This window comes from Aristolochia californica, unplaced genomic scaffold, assembly GCF_029961685.1.
Source record: "Aristolochia californica isolate CCGP_79_NKW_82.1479 unplaced genomic scaffold, dmAriCali1.0.hap1 SCAF_7, whole genome shotgun sequence".
Taxonomy (NCBI): domain Eukaryota; kingdom Viridiplantae; phylum Streptophyta; class Magnoliopsida; order Piperales; family Aristolochiaceae; genus Aristolochia; species Aristolochia californica.
The window spans coordinates 8,169,630-8,195,689 of NW_027182268.1; the positions used below are offsets into that span (position 1 = coordinate 8,169,630).

At 39.8% G+C, this 26,060-nt stretch overlaps 3 protein-coding genes and 1 pseudogene across 3 annotated transcripts; all 4 read left to right on the forward strand.

Annotated features, from left to right (window-relative positions):
* Positions 1 to 5,481, forward strand: LOC137937229 (peroxidase 5-like; annotated as a pseudogene).
* Positions 5,482 to 7,856: 2,375 nt separating this feature from the next.
* On the forward strand, positions 7,857 to 9,492 carry LOC137937697 (GDSL esterase/lipase At1g74460-like). The gene is made up of 5 exons (XM_068782816.1): positions 7,857 to 8,106; positions 8,218 to 8,348; positions 8,434 to 8,673; positions 8,815 to 9,064; positions 9,180 to 9,492. Exons 1-5 carry the CDS (start codon positions 7,857 to 7,859, stop codon positions 9,434 to 9,436), a joined length of 1,128 nt encoding a protein of 375 aa, XP_068638917.1. The 3' UTR covers positions 9,437 to 9,492.
* Positions 9,493 to 14,903: 5,411 nt separating this feature from the next.
* On the forward strand, positions 14,904 to 17,640 carry LOC137937230 (uncharacterized). The gene is made up of 4 exons (XM_068782317.1): positions 14,904 to 15,709; positions 15,824 to 16,210; positions 16,935 to 17,161; positions 17,395 to 17,640. Exons 1-4 carry the CDS (start codon positions 14,938 to 14,940, stop codon positions 17,638 to 17,640), a joined length of 1,632 nt encoding a protein of 543 aa, XP_068638418.1. The 5' UTR covers positions 14,904 to 14,937.
* A 750-nt stretch (positions 17,641 to 18,390) lies between these two features.
* LOC137935993 (granule-bound starch synthase 2, chloroplastic/amyloplastic) lies at positions 18,391 to 24,025 on the forward strand. Its single transcript, XM_068780465.1, has 8 exons — positions 18,391 to 19,223; positions 19,747 to 20,272; positions 20,385 to 20,449; positions 20,790 to 20,867; positions 20,959 to 21,069; positions 21,411 to 21,455; positions 22,063 to 22,236; positions 22,824 to 24,025. The coding sequence occupies exons 1-8, from the start codon at positions 18,852 to 18,854 to the stop codon at positions 23,778 to 23,780; spliced, it is 2,328 nt and encodes a 775-aa protein (XP_068636566.1). The 5' UTR covers positions 18,391 to 18,851; the 3' UTR covers positions 23,781 to 24,025.
* Positions 24,026 to 26,060: the final 2,035 nt, after the last annotated feature.

A 26,060-nucleotide genomic window follows, 5' to 3' on the forward strand; every position in this document is an offset into this window, starting at 1 on the left:
ATGCTCTGTTCTGTTGGATACAGTCCAGGACAACAGGCGGAGAAGGATCGGTCAGCCAACAACCCAAGCTTGTGAGGTTTCGAGGTGATTGATGGTGCCAAGGCCCTCATAGAAGCTCGATGCCCACAGGAAGTCTCTTGCGCGGACATCCACACCTTCACCGCTCGCGACTGCGTCTACATTCTAGGAGGCATCAACTACGCCGTCCCTGCGAGGGCCCGTGACGGCAGTCTCCATCTTCAACGAGGTGATGCATAACCTCCTTCCTCCTTGCTTAGAAATCTCAACTCTCTAGAAGCAAGAGTGAGAATATATATGGTATAATTGAAATACAACTAATAGAAGTTCTAGAAGAAGACAGTTATAACAAACTAATAACAATAAAGATAACAGTTAAAATTTGGCTTCATCACGTGAGTTGTATAACTGACTCCTCTTTCTTTAGCTTATCATCCCCCCTCAAGTGAAAAGGTCTTGGAGCTATACAAAGCTAAGATTTGAGGGACAAGAACCTTGAACTTGTCAGATGCTTGGTCAATAGATCTGTTGGCTGCTCTTCAGTAGGAACAAAGTGCAACTGTATCTTACCTCTTATGACTTGATCTCGTATAAAATGAAGGTTTATTTCTATGTATTTTGTTCTGGCATGAAACACTGGGTTCTTTGCCATATGGTAAGCACTGATATTATCATACCAGAGCAGAGGTATTTCAGGTCAACATAGCTCTTGCAATAAAGCCCAAACAATCTCAACAATAGCTAAAGCAAGGCATCATACTCAAATTCTGCACTACTGCGAGACACTACTTTTTGTTTGGTAGAGGACCAAGAGACTAAGTTATCCCCTAGATAAACCAGATACCCACTTAAGCTTCGCCTATCATCAGGTTGAGCCCCCCAATCCCATATGTGAATCGTTCTATTGTCAAGTTACTTGAAGGACTTAACAGGAGCCCATCTTGTATTGTTTCTCTTAGATATCAAAGTATTCTTTTGACTGAGAGCCAGTGAATTGTTGTTGGTTGTTGCATAAATTGGCATGCCTTATTGACCACAAAGGCCATATCAGGTCTTGTCAATATAACATATTGAAATGCCCCTACTACACTCCGATATTGAGTAACTTCTGCCATAGGATCACCTTCAAATTTAGACAAGTTCTGCCCAACAACCCCCCAGGTGTTTTTGCTGGTTTGGTATCAAACATTTCAGTTCTATGAAGCATATCTGAAATGTATTTGGTTTGGCTCAAATGCTAGAACTTTCATTGTAAGACACCTATATCGAGGAAGTATGAGAGTTGACCCAAGTCTCTTAAGGCAAAAACAAAATCAAGTTTTTCTATGAGAGAAGAAATATGTGTTGAGGAGCTGCTTGTTATTATGATATTATCAACATAGACAAGTACTATCAAAGTAGTCGCCGTTAGGTCGCGAGTTCGAATCGTGCCATGCCCCTCTCAAAAAAAAAAAAAAAAAACTATCAAAGTAGCGGTCTTACCAAAATGTAGAAACATAGAATTATCAGTCCTAGAATTGCTGAATCCCCACTATAGAAGAGCAAAATTGAGTCTTTGAAACCAAGTTCGTGGTGCTTGTTTCAAGCCATATAAAGCCTTCTTCAATCTACACACTTTGTTAGGAAATTGAGTGTCTAAGTATTCAGGAGGTTGAGACATATAAAGTTGCTCTTCTAACTCACCATTTAGGAAAGCATTGTGAATATCAAGCTGTCGAATTTCCCACTTGAAACTGAGAGCAACAGTTAGTATGATGATAATAGTTGCAACCTTAACTACTGGATTACAAGTCTCAAAATAGTCCAGACCATGAGTTTGATTATAACCTTTTGCCACAAGTCTGACTTTATACCTCTCTATACTCCCATCTGGCTTATGTTTCAATTTATACACCCACTTATAACCTATCACATTGACATCAGGTGGTTCTTCAACAAGATCCCAAGTATTGTTTCGATGAAGAGTAGCAATCTCCATTTCCATAGCTTTAGTCTAATTTAGATCTTTGAATGCTTGTTTGAGAGTGGATGGTTCTGAAACTTTTATGGCAAAGAGATCAAGAATGGTCTTTTTCTTGGTTATACCATGCATCAACCTTGTTGTCACTCATGGAGCAGGAGGAGTAGGTGCCTAAGCTTTGTGTATTGACTCAAGTAAGGAACTAGAGATAGGATGAGTTGTTGGTGTATCCGTAGGAGTAGTAGAGTCAAAATGTTCACTCGGGGAAAGAGATTGAGATATTATAAAATTATTACTACCATTTGAACAAGGATTAGAAGGAGTAGAGGAAATTATAATGGTTGGAGTGAAACATTCTGCTGTAGTATCATTGGATGGTGAAGAAGGCTTAGGCTGGGCTAAGAGAAATTGTGTTTCATCAAAGACCACATGTGGTGTCACATACACTCTTCCAATCAGATAATCAAGACACAAAAACCCTTTGTGATTGAAGCTATAGCCAAGAAAAAGATACCTAACAGATTTGTACTGCAATTTATGGTTGTTGTATGGGCAAATAAAAGGATAATAAAGGCAGCCAAACACTCTAAGAGACTTATAATCTGGAATTCTTTTAAAAAGAGTGAAGTGGGGAGAGTCATACTGGAGAACCTTGCTTGACATTCTATTGATGAGAAAAGTAGTTGTCTGAAAAGCATACTGCTAGAATCTCATTGGCAAGGAAGCATGTGCTAACAAGGCCAACCCAGTTTCAACAATGTGCCTGTGCTTCCGCTCGACTCTATCAATTTAAGATGAGTTCTAAGGACAAGAAAAACAATGGAGTATACCAGATTGTTGGAGAAAAGAAATGAAAGATTTAAATTCGCCACCATTTTCAGATTGTACACACTTGATTTTTACATCAAATTGATTCTCCACTTGAAGTTTGAACTGCTTAAAGGTAGGAAGTGTTTGGTCTTTTGTTTGCAAAGGATAAAACCACGTGTACCGTGAATAATCATTTACAAACAGGATGAAGTATTTTGCACCAGAAGTGGACTTGATTGAGGCAGGCGCCCAAATGTCAGCATGAACAACTTCCAATAGTTTAGATGCACGAGAAATAGAGAGATGAGTTGGTAATCTATGACTTTTGGCAAACTGACAAGAAGAACAAACAATAACTTTATATTTTCCACAAGAAACATTACAATGATTCATAATTCTGGTTATAATATCAGAGGTAGCATATCCTAGTCTATGATGCCATAACTATACTTTATTATCAACAATACCAGAATTATTAGAATGAAAAGTAGTAGTATGAGTAACACCAACATAATCCGTCTTCTTGTTGTTGAACACTGGAAATTTGTAAAGACCATTCTCAAGTTTACCTTGAGCAAGCACCTTCTTCGTATGTAGATCCTTCACAAAGAAATTATTAGACTAAAACTCAATTAAGTCATTATTATCTGAGCAGAACTTAGCCACACTAATCAAGTTTGTTGAGATAAAAGGAACATGAAACACCTTTTTGAATTGGAAAGAGTGTGCATTAAAGACTAGTATTTTGAAACCAATATTCGAAATGGATAGATGCTTACCTTTACCAATTATGACCTTATCTGTCCCAGTGTATGGTGTAGCATTGGCTAAATTTCCCATGTTCTGAGTCAAATGATGACTTGCTCTAGAATTAAGATACCAATTGTCATATGCAAGATTGTTAGAAGAGACAACCATAACAGGTATAGTGTTTTGATTACTAGCATTTGAAGGAGTAGAAGTGTCCTGAGTGCTTTGAAAGGAGATATAAATCTGTGGTAACAGACCTGAACTATGTGGCCAAATTTACCACATAACTGACATTGAGACTTCTCAACAGAGCTAGAGTTTTTCCTTCCATTCTGTCCATATCTACCCCCACGACCACGACCTTTGTAGTGGTAGTTGCTGGTATTTGGAGTATAGCCTTGTCCACGACCTCCATTAAATTTCCTTCCACCACCTTTGTTATTAGAGAAAGAGGCATAATTGGCAGACATAGTGGAGATTTGTTCAATCTAGCTTTGTTGCTCAAGAAGATGTTCAAATGCTAGTAGCATACTATGTACAACTTCAAGAGAGATCTTATCATCTCTAATAGTGCTTTGGCAGTAACAACAACAATGTAGTTAGAGCCAAGACCTCCAAGGAGATTCATAACTTTGATTTTCATTATGTGGTCTATCATAGACAATGAGCATTTTTTCGTTGATTATAACTCTAGCCTTAGTTGCATTATTCTGGCTCTTGAAGAATATGAGAATGTTTTCTCTAAGGCATTCCAGGCAGAGTGAGATGAATTATGGCCTATGATCTGTGCCATGATACCTGGTGTGAGTGATGAGTAGATCCAGCTGAGGATTGTTTGATCTTGTCTCCTCCAAGCAACAAAAGCTGGATTGATCTCTCCTGAACTCAGTTCTTTCTCTGAACAGATAGAGATTCTATCTATGAAATCCTCAAAACCATTAGCAAAAACAACATTATCAATTTGAGATCTCCACAAGTTGTAATTCGTTCGATCAAGTTTCACAGGCAGAGTGTGATTGAGCATCTAAAAGGAAGGAATGAACGTCATCGTTAAGCTTTGTCCAGATCCAACTGAGCCAGAGGACGAAGAAGATTGAGTGGAAGCCATGATTGGATCAAGAAAAAAAATGAAGAGAATTCCCACACCTTTGATCAAAAGCTCTGATACCAAGATAAAATTTGAAAAGTTGTAATCTGTGCTCTCTTTATTAGAGAAGCAAGAGTGAGAAAAATGAATATATATAGTTCTTCAAAATGTGATTACAATAGAAGAAAACCAGACAGCTGGTATAACTGAAATACAACTAATAGAAATTCTAGAAGAAGACAGTTATAACAAACTAATAACAGTAAAGCTAACAGTAACAAGTTTACTTCATCACATGAGTTCTATAACTGACTCCTCTGTCTTTGGCTTATTAGGCTTCAACATCTAGCAACTCAGGGACAACTTCGCCAGAAAAGGGCCGTTTCTCGATGAATTGGTGACCCTCTTTGGGGCTCACTCCATTGGAGTATCCAATTGCGCTTCGTTCGCCTGTCACCTCTTATCCAGTGCACCCTCAAGACCCTTCCATGGATATATTCTTTGCTTGACGTCGTCACTCTGAACCGTCTGGATAACGGGTACTATTAGAATCTGACGAACCACAAAGGCTTGTAGACATCGGATCAGACACTGTATGACAGTTCCCTGACAGGCACAATCTCCATCATCAAGAAAAATGCGAGTTTTGGATTGAATTGGCTGCAAAATTTGGGTAGGCTATGCTGAAGATGGGATCAACGAAGTGCTCACTGGTACCCAGGCTGAGATCAGGAAGAACTGCAGGGTTGTGAATGGTAACGGCCCTCTTCCTTGCGGCTTCCTGCTGTTAGCGTTTGAAAATTTCTGCTCCTGGCATCCTTTGATTCTTTCCGTGTTTGTTTGCGGCTTTCTTTGATTTTCAACGAGTAACTCTACAATGGCTAGTGGGAGACGAGATTCAGATTAATAATCGTCACTTCGTATAGAATTGTCTTTTGAGATTTTATATGGCTTTACCAATTCATTTGAATTACAATAGAGCGTTTCTCTATTAAAAAATTCTAGTTTGTCTCAGCGGGTTATGTTCATCATTTGATTAAGGGTGATATTTATACAATTTAGAATAGATAAAAACTTTACATAGATAATTATAACATGGGATAACTGAAGGGATTATGCTAATCCCTTATCATATTCCCTCAAGATAGGTCACTGTTAGAGAGACCAATCTTGTCTCGTAGCAACTGAAACTATGAATTGGCTATGTTAGTAGATTTGTTTCGAGGGTCTTAGAAGCAAAAGGATGAGAAAAGCAGTGGCATTGGTAGCGTTGGGGCATACAGAATCAGAGAGAGTGCATCATCCGGTGAAGAGATGTGGAAGAACAGTGGCATTGGTAGCCGCTGGGGTAGATTGAATCGAAGAGAGTGCATCATCCGGTGAAGAGATGTGGAAGAGCAGTGGCACTGGTAGCCGCTGGGGTAGATAGAATCGAAGAGAGTGCATCATCAAGTGAAAGAGATGTGGAATGGCAGTGGTCGGGGCGAACGAAATCAAAGAGCCATTGCCCAACGAAGAGATGTGTTTTGAGGGTTCATGGAAGCAAAATGATGGGAAGAGCAGTTGTTGACTATGAGTTTTTTTTCTTCACACTAGTGAGTTCGCTCATGCACGCATTGTACGTGTGCGGGATAGTAATTTTTCCCCTAGACGTAGGTTTGGCCCTATTGAGACAACACAATTGGGGGAGAAGGCAGGTGCAACACAAGCGAGCATGGTTGCTGGCAGAGTTGATGATGGCGATAGGCAACAATGGTGAAGGTCGACAACGACAACGGAGGTGATGGTTGAAACAAAATAGGAGGGAATGAAGGCGGCATACTTGGGGAGGAGGTGGTGGCATACTTGGTGACGGGCTAAGAGTCAAAATGCAGCGATATGATAGCAAACAGAGCAACAGAGGCATTGGCTGTCAGTGGCAATGAAGGTGATAGATGGAGCATCGACGTAAGCTGTTCTGCGATGGTGATGATGGCTCTAGGAGGTTCAAAAATATTGGTGAATTGATAACGATGACCAGGAGACTGAGAGAAGAAAGAGAAGTCGTGGTGGGGATTATGCAGGGAGAGATGTGGGATTGGCACCAGTGCGATGACACGATTTTGAAGAAAATATTTAGAGGAAGGCTTTTGCGGCTTCTCCAATGGCCAAGGGAGGCAGAGAAGGTTGTTCTAGAGGTGCGACGGGTGGAGGTTGGGCCCAGTGCGACGGTGGGAGAGGGCAAGGCGGACAGGATCGAGAGCGCAACGTTTCGGTGGTTCAACTTGGGAGGGTGTGGCAGAGAGTGAGTTATGGGTGGAGAGGCAGAGAAAAACCATGTTAGGTGTTGAACTGATCTACACCTTTACAATTGATTAAACATGATATTTATACAATTTAGAATAAAAAAGATAAGATTTACATGAGTAAATAATTACAACATGGTAAAAAATACAATGAGATCATATCAGATAACTAAGGGATTAAACTAATCCCTTATCACATATGTATGTAAACACGTACCCGTAAGAGACGTTTGATGGATGCTTCTGCTGCCTTTTTCATTGCAATGGATGATTTGGTATGGTCTGTTTGCTTTTTCATTGCCAAGGTCTAATATAATCGTGGTTCCCTGACGACTCTGACTCTACATTCAACTTCGCTTCCAGAAGGTGCAAGTCCCTATTTTCGGAAATATAAGGTACAATACGACCCCCGAGCTGAACCACCTGCTTTCAGTGGTGGGTTAATTCGCTGGAGTCTCTAATCTATAGCTAACAACTCTTCCAAATCTAACATGTATTAAATTGTATTACGAAACGTCGATGCGCCCACCAATGCGCACAATAACTTTTACTTAGGGGTAATGGATTAATGGCAGGGGAAACATGGCAATCTTCTCCATAAGGAAGGAAACGTGGAAGTAACATATTATAAGGCATTAGGCCAACTCCTAATCAATTACAGACTTAAAAAATCTTGACTTTCTCTGCTTCATGTTTGAATCATCTCTGCTGTAGTTTACAGTAGGTTTGAATTTGTAATGGTTGGTTCATCCAACTCTCACTGCTCTTCCATTTTTCTCCCTTTCGTATTTACGTACTCTGCAATGCCTACCTCTAACAAACACGTCTCCCTTCTCGTAATCAGTAACCTCAGCCAGCTTCCTTTTTCGTCTCACTATTTATTCCAGTTCAGTTCTATTTTGATGCAAGTCTTCTTTTCTCAAAAGAAAGACCAGGGATTTCTGCGATGGAGTGCTTGTTTCGAACGATGGCTGCCGTGACTGCGATCATGGTATTGCTTTTGGGATTCGGTACAGAGATGGGTTCCTGTAAAGTGGTACAGTTCATCTTCGGAGACTCTCTGTCTGATGTTGGGAACAACAAGTATCTTCCTCGAAGCTTGGCTCAGGCCTCCCTGCCGTGGTATGGAATCGATTATGGGGATGGTCTGCCCAATGGGAGGTTCACCAATGGCCGCACTGTTGCTGATTTCATAGGTAACGCTGCCTCTCTCTCTCTCTCTCTCGTCCAGACATTTTTCACAAACAGCTTGCTTGAATCTCTCCTGAATTGCGTCAGAGCTGACAGCTTACATATTTCAACCGTAGGTGACCAGATGGGTCTCCCCAGGCCGCCGGCGTTCCTGAACCCGGATGTGGATGAGAATGTTATATTAGAAAAAGGATTGAATTACGCTTCTGGAGGCGGTGGCATCTTGAATGAGACTGGACAGTGGTTTGTAAGTTGGATCTTCTGTACCTTTTCTTCTTCAGACTTGCGATGAGATTAGAATGGTTAAAGAGTTTTCTGCAATCTCATCGCAGATTCAAAAGTTCTCACTGTACAAGCAGATTGAGCTGTATCAAGGAACCCAAGAACTGATTAGAAAGAAGATAGGTACTCGGGCTGCAGACAAGTTCTTTGCAGAGGCTCATTATGTGGTTGCATTGGCGAGCAATGACTTCATCAACAACTACCTGCAGCCAGTTTATGCCGATTCATGGAAATACACTTCCACAGGCTTCATAAACTATCTTACGGCCACATTGCAGGACCAATTAAAGGTACAATCTGTGTGCCACCCTAAAGGCAAAAGGCCTCTTTTAATCCCTGATATTCGTGTGATTATTCTAACACTACGTGAGTCTTGTCTGTGAATAACAATAACAAACAATAACAGTGTCTGTGAATGCTTTGATGCGTAGCTTTTGTACAAATTGGGTGCTCGGCAACTGGTGTTCTTTGGTCTGGGACCTATGGGTTGCATCCCACTGCAGAGAGTCCTGAGCTCCTCTGGAGAATGCCAGGAGAAGACAAACCAATTAGCAATCAGCTTCAACAAAGCTGCTGATAAACTCTTGGCCGACTTATCAAGGAGCCTTCCCAATGCAAGCTTCAGGTTTGGAGACGCTTACGATGTTGTGGAAGATGTCATCAACAATCCTCAGAAGCATGGTGGGCAGACCCTTTTCTTCTGGTTTTTCTCTGTAAATCTTGATCTTGATTTCGTTAGTGGGTTTGAATTTTGAAAGTTTGGTTTTTGTCTTTTCTGGGTGCTGGGCGATTTCAGGTTTCAACAACTCAGACAGCCCCTGCTGCTCGTTCGGAGAGAATATCCGGCCTGCACTGACATGTATTCCGGCTTCAGTCCTTTGCGAAGACAGAAGCAAGTATGTGTTCTGGGACGAATACCATCCAAGTGACAGGGCTAATGAAATAATAGCGAATGAAATTATCTCAAAGCTGGGGTTCTTGCGGCCGAATGCAACAGACGTTCCTGCAGAAGCACCTGCTCCCTCTCCAGCGCTTGGTCAGACGATAAAATAGTTTTGTTGAAAATGATGTCATTTTGACTGTAACTTTATTAAAAAAATGAAAACAAAAGATGCTTGTCAAGTAGGAACTCTGTAACTATTTGGATTATTCCGATATTATCTTCATTCTTACATAAAGAAGAAAGAACAGAAGTATTGAAAAGGGAATTTAATAGTATTTCAACCAACAGAGCCCACCGGAGGTTGCATTTGGCCAACAAACGACTCGGGGACGGATGATATGAGGGGACGGACAGTAGGCAAAAACGAACGGCTATCACCGAAGATTAAACGAAGAAGACAGGGAAAAACGAAGAAAACCAAAAGAATTTACGGTGGTTTGGCAGTATGCCTACGTCCACCGGAGCGATGGCCTAAAAATATCACTATTTTTCAATTAGGGTTATATATATATTTTATACTAAACCCTAGATATATTTGTATATAAAATACACAAATACCCCTATATAAAAATACGCCCCCCCCCCCCCTCAGTCAGTCTTCGGGCACTGAGCGGTAGACAATCTGAAATGATTCCCCAAAGGTGTAATTACTTGTTTTGCATTACCCATGTTGAACCTGTCCAACACCTTATCAACATAGCTATGCTAAGATAGCCATAATCTCTTCGAAGCTCTGTCCTTGCGAATCTTCTTGGCTGCACCCAAATTCTTCATGTCAAATTCTCTATTCAACAAAGTCTTCAACTTATTGACCTCACTCATACTTTTTTGCATCAATCAACATATCATCCACATAAAGTAACAAAAAAAAAAAAATCATCATCAAGGCTTTTTACATAAATACAACAATCATACTCACACCTTTTGTAGCCAATCCGGATCATGTAAGAGTCAAATCGCTTGTACCATTGCCTCAAAAACTACTTCAACCCATAAAGTGATTTCTTCAAATTTTAGACTAATATATTCCTGTCTCGGGTGACTAAACCTTTTTGGTTGTACCATGTAAATATTGTCCTCTAAGTCACCATGAAGGAAAATCGTCTTTACATCCATTTGTTCCAACTACATGTCTGAATGTGCTACTACCACCAACATTGCCCTGATAGAGGTGTGTTTGACCATAGGGGAGAAGACTTCATCATAGTTAACCCCTTTCCTCTGTGAGTAACCCTTTGCTACTAGATGAGCCTTGAATTTTTCCCATCTTTTTCTAATACTGTTTCTTTCTTATTATACACCCATTTGCACCTTATCACTCTCTTCCCATTGGGAAGCTCCACCAACTCCCATGTCTGGTTCTTATGCATAGACTCTATCTCCTCTACCATAGCATCCATCAGTTTACTTTTCTCTTTGCTTTGTACTTGCCTCTTGAAAAGTAGTAGGATCCCCGCTACTAGTAATAAGTGCATAAGAAACCATACCTGGTAGTGGCCTGATAGTACATTTGGGTTTGTCTGTGGCTATACTATGATGCTTTTGATCACATGAGATAGAACTCTTTGCATCCTGAGCATCCTCTTCTCTACCATGGTTCTTTAGCTCCACCTGCACCACATGATCATTGATGCTGCAGTTTTCTGGTACCTGTTTCTCCTCTTCCTGAGTATGCTACAACATGTTTTTTTTTCATAAAAAACCACGTCTCTACTGATCACCATCTTGTTTGCCTTCGGATCCCAGAGATTGAAGCCTTTCACCCCTTTTTGATACCCCTGAAAGATACACTATCTAGACTTCGCATCAAGCTTCGACCTCTCCTCACTAGAAACATGTACACAAGCTGGACATCCAAACACTCTCAAACCAAAGTAGTTTACCTCACTGCATGTCCACATCTCCTTTGATGCTTTCTCATCTAGTGTTGCTCTTGGTGATTTGTTAATAAAAAAACATGCCATATTCACCGTTTCTGCCTTGAAATTCTTTGCAAGTCCTGCATTCAACCTAAGACATCTAACTCTTTCAACTATTGTTTTGTTCATCCTCTCTACCACACCGTTCTGTTGTGGTGTCTTGCGTACTGCGAAGTGTCTCTTAATCCCATGTTTCTCACACAACTCCTTGAACTTTGAATCTGTGTACTCAGTACCATTGTCTAACCTGAGGCATTTTATCTTCCTCCCTGTTTACTTTTGTACTTTAGTTTTCCACAACTTGAACTTGACAAACGTTTCTGACTTATGCTGCATGAAGTACACCCAAACCTTTCGTGAGTAGTCATCAGTAAAGGTCACGAAATACATGTGTCCTCCTCGGGACGCTACTCTTACTGGTCCCCAAACATCTGAATGAACATAGTTAGTAATCCTCCCTGTCTTATGTGTGGCTGCCTTGAATTGTACCTTATTTTGTTTTCCAAGAACACAAAACTTGCAGAAATCAAGCTTGCATGTTTTTACACCCTTAAATAGATTTATCTTATGAAGCTCTACCATCCCACACATACCCATATGACCTAACTGCATATGCCACAAGATTGTATAGTCTGACTCAGACTCTACAACTGCAACTCCACCTACAATTGTGGTACCTTATAGTGTATAGATATTTTTAGATAGTTTCTATCCCTTCATCACTGTTAAGACACTTTTACACACTTTCATTATTCCACTTGTAGGCTTGTAACTATACCAATTACAATCTAAAGTGCCTAATGAAATCAGATTCTTTCTTAAATCCGGTATATGTCTAACATCACATAACGTTCTAATCACACCATCAAACATTTTAATTTTTATACTCCATATTCCAACAACTTGGCATGAAGCATCATTACCCATCAGAACAAAACCAGAGTTTATTAACCTGTCAGTGTGAAACTAATCTTTATTGGGTGTCATGTGATAAGAGCATGCTGAATCTAGAATACAAGAATCTCTGAGATGATCTGAACTAGATGAAACAGAAAGCATAGCCCCATCACCACTCTCTAAGTCTTCTTCTTCTACTACATTCGTAGACTTTGATGGACTTTCTTTGTTCTTTGTATTCCCTTTCTTTTTTTCTGGATAATCTCGTTTTATGTGCCCCTTTTTCTCGCACTTAAAACACATGATGTCCTTCCTCTTCCTGGATTTAGACCGAGATTTGTTGTTACTCAATCCATTCTAAAACTTGTTTCTTCCACGATCCTAGTTATCATTCACCACAAGTCCTTCATATTGTGAAGTCTCATCACTGGTTTTCTTCCTCTGATGGAAGCCTAATCGAGCACTTGTGATATCCTCCAATTCGAGAGTTTCTTTTCCCCACATCAAAGTCGTAACCAAATTTTCGTACGTATAAGAATTAAGTAGGGAATTTAGTAACATTAATGATTGTCTTCATCTTCAAACTTAACATCAACCCGCCTCAAATAACACATGGTGTAGCCAGAAAACGTTAATATGCTATCTTAGATCTGAGCCCTTCGACATCTTAAGACCATATAGTTTCTGCTTAAGATAGATTTTGTTCGTCAACGACTTGGACATCTACCGAATTTTCAGTTTCAACAAACTTCCGTTGGTGATTCCTCATCCATGATGTGATACATCACATCATCAGCCAGATAAAGCCTAATAGTCACTACAACATTCACTTCCATTTCTTTCTAATCCATTCATCCATTCCTGTCGGTTGTTTTCTGTATAGCGCCTTCAACATGCTCTGCTGCACTAACAGGTCTTTCACCCTCTGCCATAATCCGAAATTCCCAGTTCCATCAAATTTCTTCATGTCAAATTTGGCAGAAGAAACCCCTGTCATCGTAGCCTAACTTGGGTTTTCCTTGCGAAAGACTCGAATTTCAAGTGTTGTGTATGCACCTTCGGCGTTTGTACAGAAAACACCAAAAAATGACCTCGTCAGGTGTGCGCACCTCAACGGACTGCAAGCCTCGGTGTCAGAAAAATCCCAGACACATCAGGTGTTACCTTGTGATTCTGAAAGTTTTTTTTCTTGTCATCATGCGCAACGTTTCCTTCTTCAGCGATTTCTCACAGCGGCCCCATGACACAAGATTTTCGTTGTCCCCGGCAGGGGTGGTGGTTGCGGAAAACTCCTCGGCATGAGGTATTGTCGAACGACGTTGAGAGGCTTTGATGGAATCGTTGACCATGCGACGGGGAGGGTTTCCACCGTGCGACCTCCTATGTTTCCATAAAATAGAAACCCCCCTCGATGCGTCGTCGTCGAACTGGGAATCTCCATGCGTCGTCGCCAAACTCTGGTACAGGAACTCTCCCTACATCGTCACCGAACTGGTTCTTCGTGGAAGCTCTGATACCAATTGTTGTGCAAAAACAAATGACTATTACCAAAGATTAAACGAAGAAGATTAGTAAGAACGAAGAAGAGCAAAAGATTTTACGGTGGTTCGGCAATATGTCTACATCCACTGGAGCGACGACTTGGAAAATATCAATATTTTTTAATTAGGGTTATATATGTATTTTATACCAAACCCTAGACATATTTGTATATAAAATACACAAATATTTTTATACAAAAATATTATCCCAACTTAACTTAAATAAATATATATACGCCGTATACTCCAACAGATATTATGTTAAAGGAGAAAGAACAAAAGTATTGAAAAGGAAATTTAATAGTATTTGAGGTTGCACTTGGCTAACCAAGGGACGGATGATCTAACGCATTAATCAAGTAAAACTTCAGTCAGTCCAGATTGTTGGTATATTCAATAAACAATTCGAGTTCCCATTGACAATAACTGTGTCTGTTCATCCATTCTGGGACCCTTGACAGGGATAGATGAAATGATGACCAGCGATGAGAGAAAATTAAATGGGCAAGTTGCGGAAGACATTGACCCATCCATGATCGCTATAAATGGGCAAAACGTCGTCACCGGCTTACCTCATCTTGCAGGCGTATTTGCAGAGCCATTGAAGCAAAGGTCTTTTGGGGTTCCTCCATTTCAGTTCAAATACGAAATTTCCTACAGGTTTTGTAATAAATAATTTACATGAACAGGTGGTACTGATTCTTGTCCATCAGTAGTTAAATAAAATAATTAACTAACTAATTTGAGCTAAAGCCATGAATATTTTCATGTTCAACCTCTTGTTTTAAGTAAAATATATGATTATTAATGAACTTCCGATGGAGTTTCAGTACAGGTTTCTGAGAAGTTACGGAAAATTCTTCAGATGATGGCGGACAAAGTCTTTTTGGACTAGTAAATTAACCTCGGTTGAGTTAGTTTATTTCTTGTAACAGCTTCATGACATCTAAGTCTCAATCTTCTGGACTCTTTCTTCCTTTGGTTCAAATCAGACCGAACCCATGAACTCAAATTTTGTTTTCAAGCGCTGTAAGAAGTTTCATTGGGTGTCTGAAGGGTATTTTCTAAGTCAGCTACGTAGCTATCTTTGAGAGGAAAGGATAATATACTAATTAAATCTTTCTTCTCTTTCCTTGTTACTTCACTTGATCAATGTACCTGCATTTAGTATAAAAATTTAGAGAATGTAAGACTATTCAACTGTTGTGGAGCTTCTTCTTGTGAGCTTGTGGAAAGAGGTCATGGTGGCTTGAGATGAATGTGTTTGTATCCTGCTGGTTCATCGTTGATTCTGTTCTCATCCCGGAAGGGTTTCAGAAATGGCGCCGATTGAGCTACTTCATTCATCCAGTTCTACTGATCTTTTGCCAGATTCTTCTGTTGGTTGCTTCACTGACTTCTTTGATATCCTATTTAGCATTTTACCCCTTCAGAAGGATCTGGCATGGAGTCATATGGGTCTTCATGATGCTGAAGGGTCGTCTAACTTGTTTGTTTTCCTTGGGTGAATCCATTGGTTCAGAAGCAGCTGAAGAGGAGGACATCTGGTACGAAATTGATCAAGTTCAGCAGGAAGGTCTGAGTATTATAGATATCCGTGGTTTCAGAATTTTGCCAATCGATAAGGGTCAAGTGGAGGTGTTAGAGGAGATAAAAGGTGTTGTGGAGGAAGGAGACAGTGGGGAAGAACAAGAATTGCTTGTAGATATCTGTGAAATCCCCTCCTTGGAAAGGGAAGCAGATACCGAGGAAGAGAATGAAGGAAATGATGAAGAAGAAGAAGCAGAAGCCGATGCAGTAGCAGCTGCAGCAACAACAGCAGAAGAAAAAGAAGAAGAAGAAGAAGAAGAAGAAGAAGCAGAAGCCGATGCAGTAGCAGCTGCAGCAACAACAGCAGAAGAAAAAGAAGAAGAAGAAGAAGAAGAAGAAGAGGAGGAGGAAGAAGGAACTAATGGATTCTACAAAAACTATACAGAAAGAATGAAATGGTTTGATCTCCTCAATCAAGAACGAACAAGTGGAATGAGTGAGTGCTGTTCTGAGTCTTGAACGAAGAATTTTCATCATTCTTTTCACTAAACTTGATTATGCTTGAGCTTCAAAACTAACCACCAATTTTTCTCAATGAGATGAATCTCAGGTGCAATTTTGAAGTCACAGTTGGGTCATTCAGATTTACTGGTGAGAGAAGAACTTTTAAATCTGCCCACCCTCTACCACGGATGGAGCAAACAGGCACAAAGAAACCTCATCAGAAGCTTGGAAAGTGATGTAGAAATGGCCTATGTAGGCCAAACTTGCCTCTGTTGGGAGGCCCTCAATTATCAATACAGGAAGGTTGAGGCCATCGCAGGCAGCAATGAAGTGAGGGGAGCTTTCTACGATGAGATGGCCAGAAAATTCCAACAATTTCAAGTCCTGTTGGAGAGATTCACAGAAGAAGAAGGGATCAAAGGGAAGAGGTACTGGAACTATGTCCAATGCAGATTCCCTCTCAAGAATCTCCTGCAAGTTCCGGAGGTTTCAGGTATTGGATTCTCTGCTTCATCCATTTTCCATTATCAGACCTGGTCTTGACAGACAGTTTATCTACACTTGGATGATTGATACCGTTAATCAGTTATGCATTGTTAAAGTAATCTGTTTATCACTTTCTAAAGTTTTCTGTGTTTAAACAAATGGGTTTTTTCATTAACTGAGATTTGGTTTCTGGGATCTGCCTTGTAAGTTTGATTAGACTTTAGCAAGTGCTCCTTTGATATGTGAGATGGGTGGAATCCAGGGATTGGGTTATGAATTTCACCTACTTGTATGACCTATGTCTCATTTCATTATTTATAAACAATAAGAGTTTGGTAGGAGAGCAATTTTATCCGATTACCTATTTTAATGGTTCTACTTGTGTATTCAAAAAAGGATATAGAACAAAAATCTTACCTAATTTAAATGACTTACTTTGTACCCGATTACCCGATTACCCGAACAAAAAAGGTTTCAGATAATCTGGAAACATAATACAATGATTTTTACTTGTGTTTCAATTCCTACCCATTTACATCCCTGGAGTCAGGTTTCATAATCAATTCTTATTAATCAAGTAAGAATTAATATAATGCAAGTTCAAGTTACTTTCTTAAAAAGGTGCACTGTGACAACTTCTTACTATAAGATTGTAATGAGTTGTCTCTTTTCTCTCTGTTTTTCTTTGTGTTACTTCTTACTTTAATAGAGACAATTTACTTGTTTGCTAGCTCAAGGGCACCTCAAGGGAAAAAGAGGAGGGATACCAGGACAAGCCATATTTGCAAGTGAGGCCCTGTGGGTGATAGAGAAATCTATTAGAGCATTTTGGGTGTTCTTGAAGACAGACAACTTATGCTCCTCTTGGAATTTGAGAAGCCTTTTGTTGAGTTACCCTCAAGTTGAAAATCCAAAGGACCTTGAACTCCTATCTAAGCTCAGAAAGGCTCTGCAAAAGGTTTGTTCCAAGTCCTCCCCACCTAACCCTTTTTTTCTTTAGTATTTTAAATATAAGGAGCATTGACCTAAAGCTTTAGTGCATAAACTATTGTCCCACACTTTTCATGAAGGAAAAGATATCCAAGGATACCTCAAAAGGGATAATATAAACTATTAATAAAATATTTTTTAATATATTCTATTAGCTCTTTATGTAGCACCATGGTAATGCCTGTAATTTTATGATTTCAGAAGGAGCTGAGGATGAAAAACCTGGAGGGAAAGAGTAAATGTTGGCTAAAAAGAACAATGGAAGATTCACTGAGAGTGGATATCTTATTTACCATGATAGAGATGAAGCTTGTGTCCAGAGTGCTAAAAATGTCTATTATTTCCACAGATCACCTCAAATGGTGCCAAGAAAAGCTCAATAACATTGAGTTCAGTGATGGTAGGGTTGTGAGAGCCCAGTGCAGCTGCTTGTTCCCCCTTTCATAGTTCCACTAAATTCATCTAGTCTGTACATAAATACTTACCTTTTACCTTCTACCATGTAGAGAGCTTCAAATCAATCTTATGTACTATGTTACATTTTGAATATCTTAATACAATACCTGATTCATGATCAAAATGTTGTTTGACTCTCTATTCATTACATGTATCACTTGCACTAGGGGTGTCCCTATTGCTAACAATTGTCGATTTCCGAGGTACCCATATAGTCTGATATTTCTTGCAATTCCTATGTAATTTATCGGATTTTGAGTGTCCCGATACGATACCTTATACCCATATACACCACCTTGATTTATACATCAAGATGAGGAAAAGTAAGCTTCATCCGTATGTTCATGACCTGTATCAATTATTGATTGCTTGGTTCTATATGCAGGTCAGGTGCATTATAATCCATAGGTTAAGATTCATATCTTTCTCTACATCACATCAAGGAACTACCAGCCAAAAGAATTATTAAGACGTTGTTGGACCACAGTTGTACAAGCCAAAGAGTCTGGGTCCCTAGTGAAAGCATTGTGGATGCTTACTCCACGGGCGCAAAAAGTTGTCTCTCGTTAACTGGTTGAATACTGTATCAAATTATTATTTTTCCTGGGAAATTTGAGCGATCCACTCCTGGTCTCAGCCTCTCCCCATGAAAAATTGGAGCTGTAAAGGGAATTTTCGGTTTCAGAATTATCCCTCCACGTTTTTGAATCGAGTTTATTGTTGCTCACGTTTATCACCTCAGAAATTCAGAGACCAAGGCTCTTCTGCCATTTGGATTCAATCAGCAATTCACAATCTCAAACCTGCCTTGGGACCCATTTCAATCCAAACCATAAAAATCGTTTCTCGTTTCTCTTACCCTGCCTCTCGCTTTCTCTGCTACCCTTTGGTCCGTTTCCCTGTTTCAGCCCGGTTTTACTTGTTCACAGAGCCCTGGGAAGCTCTTTTTTGGTGATCATCTTGATTTCTTGTACTGGGTTTCAATCGATTTTCGATCCGGCTTGTTGAACTTCCCATATTAATTGGTTTTACTCGATTTCCGGGCTTTTGTTTTCTTTAACTCCGATATCCTCCTCTGAGCTTGTTTGTTCTGCTCGCGTTTTGTTTCCTTTGCACTTCTCTTGAAATTCTACTCTTGCTTCGAACTCTCTTCGAGTTTGAAAATCCTTTTAGTTCTCAAAGAGTCAGAAAGAAATATTTACATGGCATCTTTGAGTCACCTATTATTCTCTGTCGACACATCGACGGACAGTTCAGTTTTTCTTCAGTACAGTAATAACGGCCGGTGCAAATTTTCATGTAATGCTTTTCAACATAGAAGTTCTCCAAATGTTTTCAAATTCAGAGTCAGGAAGTTCGCGAAAGGCGAAAACTATCCTGGTTCTTTGGCAAATGACGAGCAAATGTTGAGTTGGAGTAGTGGAGGGAAGCTGAGGGGAACAAATATCAGAGCTACCGGAAGAAAATTTGTCAAAGATGATGATGAAAGTAGTGATGATACAGAGGATGCCCTCCAGTCTACGATAGAGAAGAGCAAGAAGGTTCTGGCCTTGCAAAAAGAACTAATTCAGCGGGTAAAGCAATAAGTGCTTCGATTTTTTTTTTTCTAAGATTGGTTTTTGTAAGGTCTAATGAACGGTTTTATTTTGTAAATTTTTATTTTCTGTTGCTTCCGAGTTTTACTGACATTTGGTAGAGATGGTGAAGTGACATGACTGCAAACTTGTGTTTCCATACCGGTGAAACTGAAAAATATTTTTGTTGTAATGCTGAATGAGTCTATTGAATATCTCAAAACAAAGAAAAAGGGAGATTAGACCTAAAAATCTATCTCACATCTTTCAGAGGTTTATTTCTCGGTAAGAATTTCCTTGTTGTTGATTGAATGCGCGAGTCACTCGTATTCCTTATATGTGATTCCAATTACTTCTTCCAGCACCATTCTTCACCTGGAAAGTCTGTTCTTTGCGACATTGTATTTGATCCTTTATCTCTACCATTATAGTGCAAACTGTCTGCCAGTCTGCTGATTATTTGTGTAATTACCTGTATAACTGAAACAAAAATCTCCTGCATATTTTCTCTGTAATGGTGTAGATAGCAGAACGTAAGAAACTTGTTTCCTCAATAAAGAGCAGTATCATTAATGAAGACCCAGCCCTGTCTGATGATGAGTCCTTCCCAGATGTAGATCTTCCTTCAGGTGATGAAGACCTTAATGAGGCCTACAGTGGCAGCAGTTTCTCCAACAATGCCGCCTATTCCACAGCTGCTGAGCCTCTGAAAAGTCCAAGAGCTCAAGCTAGTTCTACTATTGATTTTGAAGAGAAGGAGAAAGGATACCAGAAAGGTTCAAAAACCGAAAGAGTCTCTTTGACGGTTGATTCAATTGACAGCGTGGAAAAAACAATTGAGCCTTTGCTTCCATCAACTACATTTCAAGATCTCTCTTATAGTTATGGTTTAGAAAAAGAGAAGTACGAAAAGTTGGAAGAAGCAAATCTTGAAAGTGAGGATGAAAGGGGTCCAGAGGAAGAGGATGTAAGGCCACCTCCATTGGCTGGGGCAAATGTCATGAATATAATACTTGTAGCGGCAGAATGCGCCCCATGGTCCAAAACAGGTAATTGTTACCAAAAATCGAATAATGAGTATTTCTTGATGTCCCCCCGTACATGTTTTGTGATCAGAGCTGTAGTAGATTATAAGAACTGATTATTAGCGAGTCTTTTAAGGTGGGCTTGGAGATGTTGCTGGAGCTTTACCAAAGGCTTTGGCTAGACGCGGGCACCGGGTTATGGTAATTGTTCACTGTACTTGTTCACATTCATCTGATAGTTCTCAAGAAAAAGAATAAGAAATAAGGGAATCTTGTGGTTTTTGACAACAGAAGAACAATTACTAAACAGACAAGTAGAGAACTGAGACTCTTTGTCCTCTGAATTGGCCACTTCAATCAAACAAGCTGGATGGCTTTTCAAAGTATAACAGCTTTGCGGTTTCAAAGATGTTAATGGTGGCTGCCCAACCAGCTACTTTTGTTGGGGATTAAATTAGTCACTAGAAAATAAATAAATAAATAAAACTCTACGACTACTTGTTGACGTAACTGAACTAACGAGATTTTATCTTCTTTTTAGGTGGTGGCTCCACGATATGGTGACTACCGTGAAGCCCAGCCAATGGGAGTGTACAAGACATATAGGGTAGAAGGGCAGGTGAGAGTCCACAGTACTACTGTCTAAGATATCTTACTTCCCTAAAGCACCATTGTCAAGATTGCCACTATATTGTTGTGACATTTTCCAGGACATGGAAGTAAACTACTACCAAGCATATGTTGATGGTGTGGATTTTGTTTTCATGGATAGCCCTATGTTTCGCCATCGAGGGAATGCAATATATGGAGGAAATCGATTAGTAAGTTCTTATTCTATTTAAATCACACTCTAAAACATACTCGTGGATAGCCCTATGTTTCTCTGTCAGGGGGAATGACATATATGGAGGAAGTCGATTAGTAAGTTCTTATTCTATATATATCACACTCTAAAACATACTCGTAAGGACCTAACTTCTTATTGTCCAGCCCACATGTAACCATATTTCTTTAGTTGATGTTGGCCAGATGAGCTCACTAGAGAGGCTCTGTGGGGTGAGGGAGAGAGAAGGTTGTGGAGCAACAAATGGGAGGGAGAAAACAAGATTCTTCTATCTGTTCATTGCCTTATTAACTTTACATTTTTTTTAACTCTATGTAGGACATTCTGAAGCGGATGGTTTTGTTCTGCAAAGCAGCTGTTGAGGTATGATTTCAAGTAATGTCAATCACAAAAAAATGACCAGAAAATGGAGATTTGTGTAAAACGTTGTTACAAAAAGCCATGACTTCTCAAAATAAAAACCACAATTTGCTTCATATTCATATCCGAGTGGTTAGAGTGGATTTTATATGAGAAAGTATGTCCTCATTTTACTTGCTCTTTGTTTGATGCTTTTGATTGTATTAGCTTTAATAGAAAGATCATCAGTTGATTAGTTTTAGCTCCTACCACATTATGTAAATGATGGGGCCCACGTAAAATGGTTTCTGATCATGTTATTCAGAAGGGATCAAGTATGAAAAAAATGGGCCATGCTGGTGTTTCAATGGGCACTATTGAAGTGATTTGATGAAAAAAGACATCTATGCTTTGAATGTGCGTGCACCATTTTTTCTGCATATAATTGTTTGATGGTTTTTCATGCTGACAGAGAAAGGCTAGTTTTCTTGTTCACCTCCAAGAGTTTCCTTGAATAGTTACTATGTCTTCACTCTCAATAATTGACTTAGTTAGGCCTAGCACTTAAATTTCATCAGTCTCTCTGATGTTGTTCCAAATGCCCCTAAATAAATGAGTTAATTTGTCTCAGGTTCCTTGGCATGTTCCATGTGGTGGTGTTTGCTATGGTGATGGGAATCTCGTTTTCATTGCTAATGATTGGCACACGGCGTTATTACCAGTTTATCTTAAAGCATATTATCGTGACAACGGATTAATGAAATATACTCGTTCTGTTCTTGTGATCCACAACATTGCACATCAGGTTTGTGCTCCCTGCTTTAATCTTGAGGAAATTAAATTCATTCATGGAATTGTATCTAAGAATGATTAAAAAAAATTCTGCATTTTGGATAAAATGGTTTTGAAGTAGTCTCTAGCGCTTCTTTTAGGTATGCTCTTCCATAGACCCACTAAAAAACCATGGCACCTTGTTCATTACCCAAATATGTCATTCTAAGAAAAAAATTTATTGGCTATGAATGAGATTTATTTTAACTGCATAATATAGCCTTCCGGAGGTTTAATTTTTTGTTTGAACTATGAAAGCTCCGTGATTTCTTTACCATCCTATGGTTAGCATTAAATTATGGGGTCACTTGATAGGGTCTTTAGAGCCCCGCTACATCCTTAATGAAACCTTTTATATGGTCCAAGTGGTCTCTGCATATGGCACGTGTAAATGGTTCCCATTTGTGCCTATGCAGCCTTTGGGTAACTATTTTACTGTACTTTTCTCCCTATTAATCATGAGGTGTGCAAAATAAAAAGGCGTTTGTCGAAGTACTGAAGCACATGGGAAGATGATAATTTGTTTGACTCAGTTGTTAATCCATTGTTCTTCTTATTCAGGGGCGTGGACCAATAGATGATTTCAATTATGTCGACCTGCCAGAGCACTATAAGAACCTCTTTTCTATGTGTGATCCTATTGGAGGCGATCACTTTAACATCTTTGCTGCTGGTCTCCAAGCAGCTGATCGTATAGTCTCAGTAAGCCGTGGCTATTCATGGGAGCTTAAAACATCGGAAGGTGGATGGGGGCTACATCATATCATAAATGAGAATGACTGGAAACTTCAAGGTATTGTCAATGGTATAGACACAGAAGAATGGAACCCAAAATTTGATGTCCACCTCACATCTGATGGTTACACCAATTACTCATTGGAGACTCTTAACACTGGCAAGGCTCAGTGCAAGTGTGCCCTGCAAAAAGAACTTGGTCTTCCTGAGCGGCCAGATGTTCCTTTGATTGGTTTTATTGGGAGACTGGACCAACAGAAGGGTGTGGACCTCATAGCTGAGGCTATCCCTTGGATGGTTGGTCAGGACGCGCAATTGGTCATGTTAGGTACTGGTAGGCCTGACCTTGAACAAATGCTAAGGCATTTTGAGCATCAACACCATGACAAGGTCAGGGGGTGGGTTGGATTTTCTGTGAAAACTGCGCATCGTATTACTGCAGGGGCAGACATTTTGCTCATGCCATCGAGATTTGAACCTTGTGGACTGAACCAACTCTATGCTATGATGTATGGGACAGTTCCGGTGGTTCATGCGGTTGGTGGCTTGAGAGATACAGTTCAGCCTTTTGATCCCTATGGTGAATCAGGTCTTGGTTGGACATTTAACAGGGCCGAAGCCGGTCAGCTTATTCATGCTCTTGGGAATTGTTTATTTACCTACAGGGAGTATAAGAAGAGTTGGGAAGGGATCCAAAGAAGAGGGATGATGCAGGATCTCAGTTGGGATCATGCAGCTCAGCAATATGAGGAAGTCCTTGTTGCAGCTAAGTATCAGTGGTGACATGAACTGAGAAGTTAACAGAGAAGGATTATAAGCCTTTAATTTTGGTAATGGTTGGGTCCTTTGTCATGACTAGGAGGATCTTCTCTAACAATCTAGATGTGAAGGTAGGAGGGAAGTCTGATGCCTGCTGTACCTCTTTTACTTTTATTTCTGTTTTTAGGTGTCTCAACGAACATAGTTCTCCTGTATCATATTTTGTTGTACTCTTGTCACAAATTAAACATCATTGCTCTTTTTATTTCCTTGATGTTCCATTCCCATTAGATCTGCATCAGGGTAAATGGTCTTAGATTTATTCTTTTATTGTTCTTCTCTTTGGCTGCCATCTTACAAGCCCGGTTACTGATGTGCTTCATAATGCATTGTCATCTTATAAGGTTGCTAACACCGATCTGGAAATACAATATCTTCTTCAGTCTTACAGAAAACATGGAGAGAATATTTGAACTTCTCTTATTATCTTCACTGACATAAAGTTAGGTTGACCGAACAACAGAGATTCTGGGAATTCTCATAGAATGAAAACCCTAGACCTTAAAAGGAGTGCAAAGTTGATGACAGAGTAGAGATTGTTTAAGATGGCCGGCAGTGATCTTTGATATCCATGCAACGGCACTGTGGGGGAATAGATCTTGTGCAAGGGCAAAAGTTGCAGGACTTGTCGCAATAAGACTTGACGTCGAGGCATTGGCACTGTGGGGGAATAGATCTTGTACAGATGCATCTCTCACAGCAAGATGCATCACTTTCTGAAATTGAAACTCCTGCAAAAGAGTACATACTTACCATTTGCACAAGCAGAAATTCTTGAGACCATGTTTTCACTAGACATCTTGATTTATTTTTCTACAAGAAGATCTATTCCAGGAAACATGGCTACATTACCTTGGAGTAATTGGTGACTGGGAGAAGCACGGATATGATTAATTACAAATAATAAATAAATAACATTATAAATAAAAAAACGAAAGTAATACATTGAGTTATTAATTTATTAATAACATATGATATATTTTAACCTAAAAATGAATAATTTAAGAGAAAAAATTGATCTAATCATAACTTTAACACACTATATATTTGTACATAATATATTTTATGTATTATTAATTAATAATATATTATCACAAAATTTAAAACCATTGTTTTAATTAACTATAGCAATTGGATAATTATGCCAAAATAATTTATCAAATATTTATTTTAACAATATTTTAATTATGACTATTAAATCACTATCTTAATATAATAATTGTAAAATAAAAATAATTATTAAAATTATAAATTAATTATTTTTATGAAGATAGTTTAATTTTTCCTAACTTAGGAAAAATTAAACATCTTTGTCTTCCTCAGCGGCAAGCCAGCGGGCAATGGCGATGGCGACGGGGATGGGCTAGTAGGCAAAGGCGACGGCCGGCGACGGCGGCAGGCAATGCCGACAGAGGCGGCGCTCCGACGGTACGCTGAGAGGGAGAAGAGAGGGAGGCCGAGAAGCTCTGCAACAGATGATCGACCTCCCGTGCTCTGTGACGGAGGTCAAGAGGGAGAGGAGAGGGAGGATGGCTGTTAAACCGAAGCTGATGGCTAAAATCAAAGCCGAATGGGGAAATCGATGATGAATCGAAGTTGAAATTAAAAAAATCGAAGCTCAAATGTCAAAATCGAGTAGGAGGTTCAGAGGGAGAGTGAGTCCGAGATAGCAACGGAGGGAGACCGGAGAGGGACGGTGGGGACGACGGTGGAGAGGGAGACCGGAGAGGGACTGTGGAGACGATGGTGGAGATGAGAGAGGGAGCAGAGAACGAGAGAGGGCTGCGGGAATGAGAGTGCTGCAGGAATGAAATAGCAGAGAAGGTGTGCGGCAGAGAGAGCTCCGAGAGACAGCCCCGCGCGAGAGTCATGTAGATGATTCTCAAAATCGGGCGGAAAGCACTTTTCGCCGTTTACTCTTGGGACATGAACTCCTGAGTCATGTATGTTTATATACATGACATGAATTTCGGCGCTTCCTAATGACACCAGGACATGAACTGCATAATGCGCATGAAGATCATGTCCTGAGTCATGTGCACTAACCCCCCCTTATTGGAGTTGGAAAGGTGATAAGGTAGAGATTTCTGCAAATAAAATAAAAGAGCTGACATACGAGTTGTACTATTTCCTGAGGCTTATCTTTAATAATAGTTATTCTCGAGGTGGAGCCTCTGGATAAAGTGGAAGTGAAAGTGATTACACTGTGATTTGACCCAGATGTGTCAGTGCGGTTTAAGTTGG

Excerpts from the sequence above, each read along its gene's own strand:
- LOC137937697 (XM_068782816.1), top strand. The coding sequence starts at position 7,857 with ATGGAGTGCTTGTTTCGAACGATGGCTGCCGTGACTGCGATCATGGTA. Across the intron at positions 8,107-8,217 it reads CACTGTTGCTGATTTCATAG|GTGACCAGATGGGTCTCCCC; the intron begins GTAACGCTGCCT and ends TTTCAACCGTAG. Across the intron at positions 8,674-8,814 it reads CATTGCAGGACCAATTAAAG|CTTTTGTACAAATTGGGTGC; the intron begins GTACAATCTGTG and ends TTTGATGCGTAG.
- LOC137937230 (XM_068782317.1), top strand. The coding sequence starts at position 14,938 with ATGAATGTGTTTGTATCCTGCTGGTTCATCGTTGATTCTGTTCTCATC. Across the intron at positions 15,710-15,823 it reads AGAACGAACAAGTGGAATGA|GTGCAATTTTGAAGTCACAG; the intron begins GTGAGTGCTGTT and ends GATGAATCTCAG. Across the intron at positions 17,162-17,394 it reads TCAGAAAGGCTCTGCAAAAG|AAGGAGCTGAGGATGAAAAA; the intron begins GTTTGTTCCAAG and ends TTATGATTTCAG.
- LOC137935993 (XM_068780465.1), top strand. The coding sequence starts at position 18,852 with ATGGCATCTTTGAGTCACCTATTATTCTCTGTCGACACATCGACGGAC. Across the intron at positions 20,273-20,384 it reads CGCCCCATGGTCCAAAACAG|GTGGGCTTGGAGATGTTGCT; the intron begins GTAATTGTTACC and ends GAGTCTTTTAAG. Across the intron at positions 22,237-22,823 it reads TCCACAACATTGCACATCAG|GGGCGTGGACCAATAGATGA; the intron begins GTTTGTGCTCCC and ends CTTCTTATTCAG.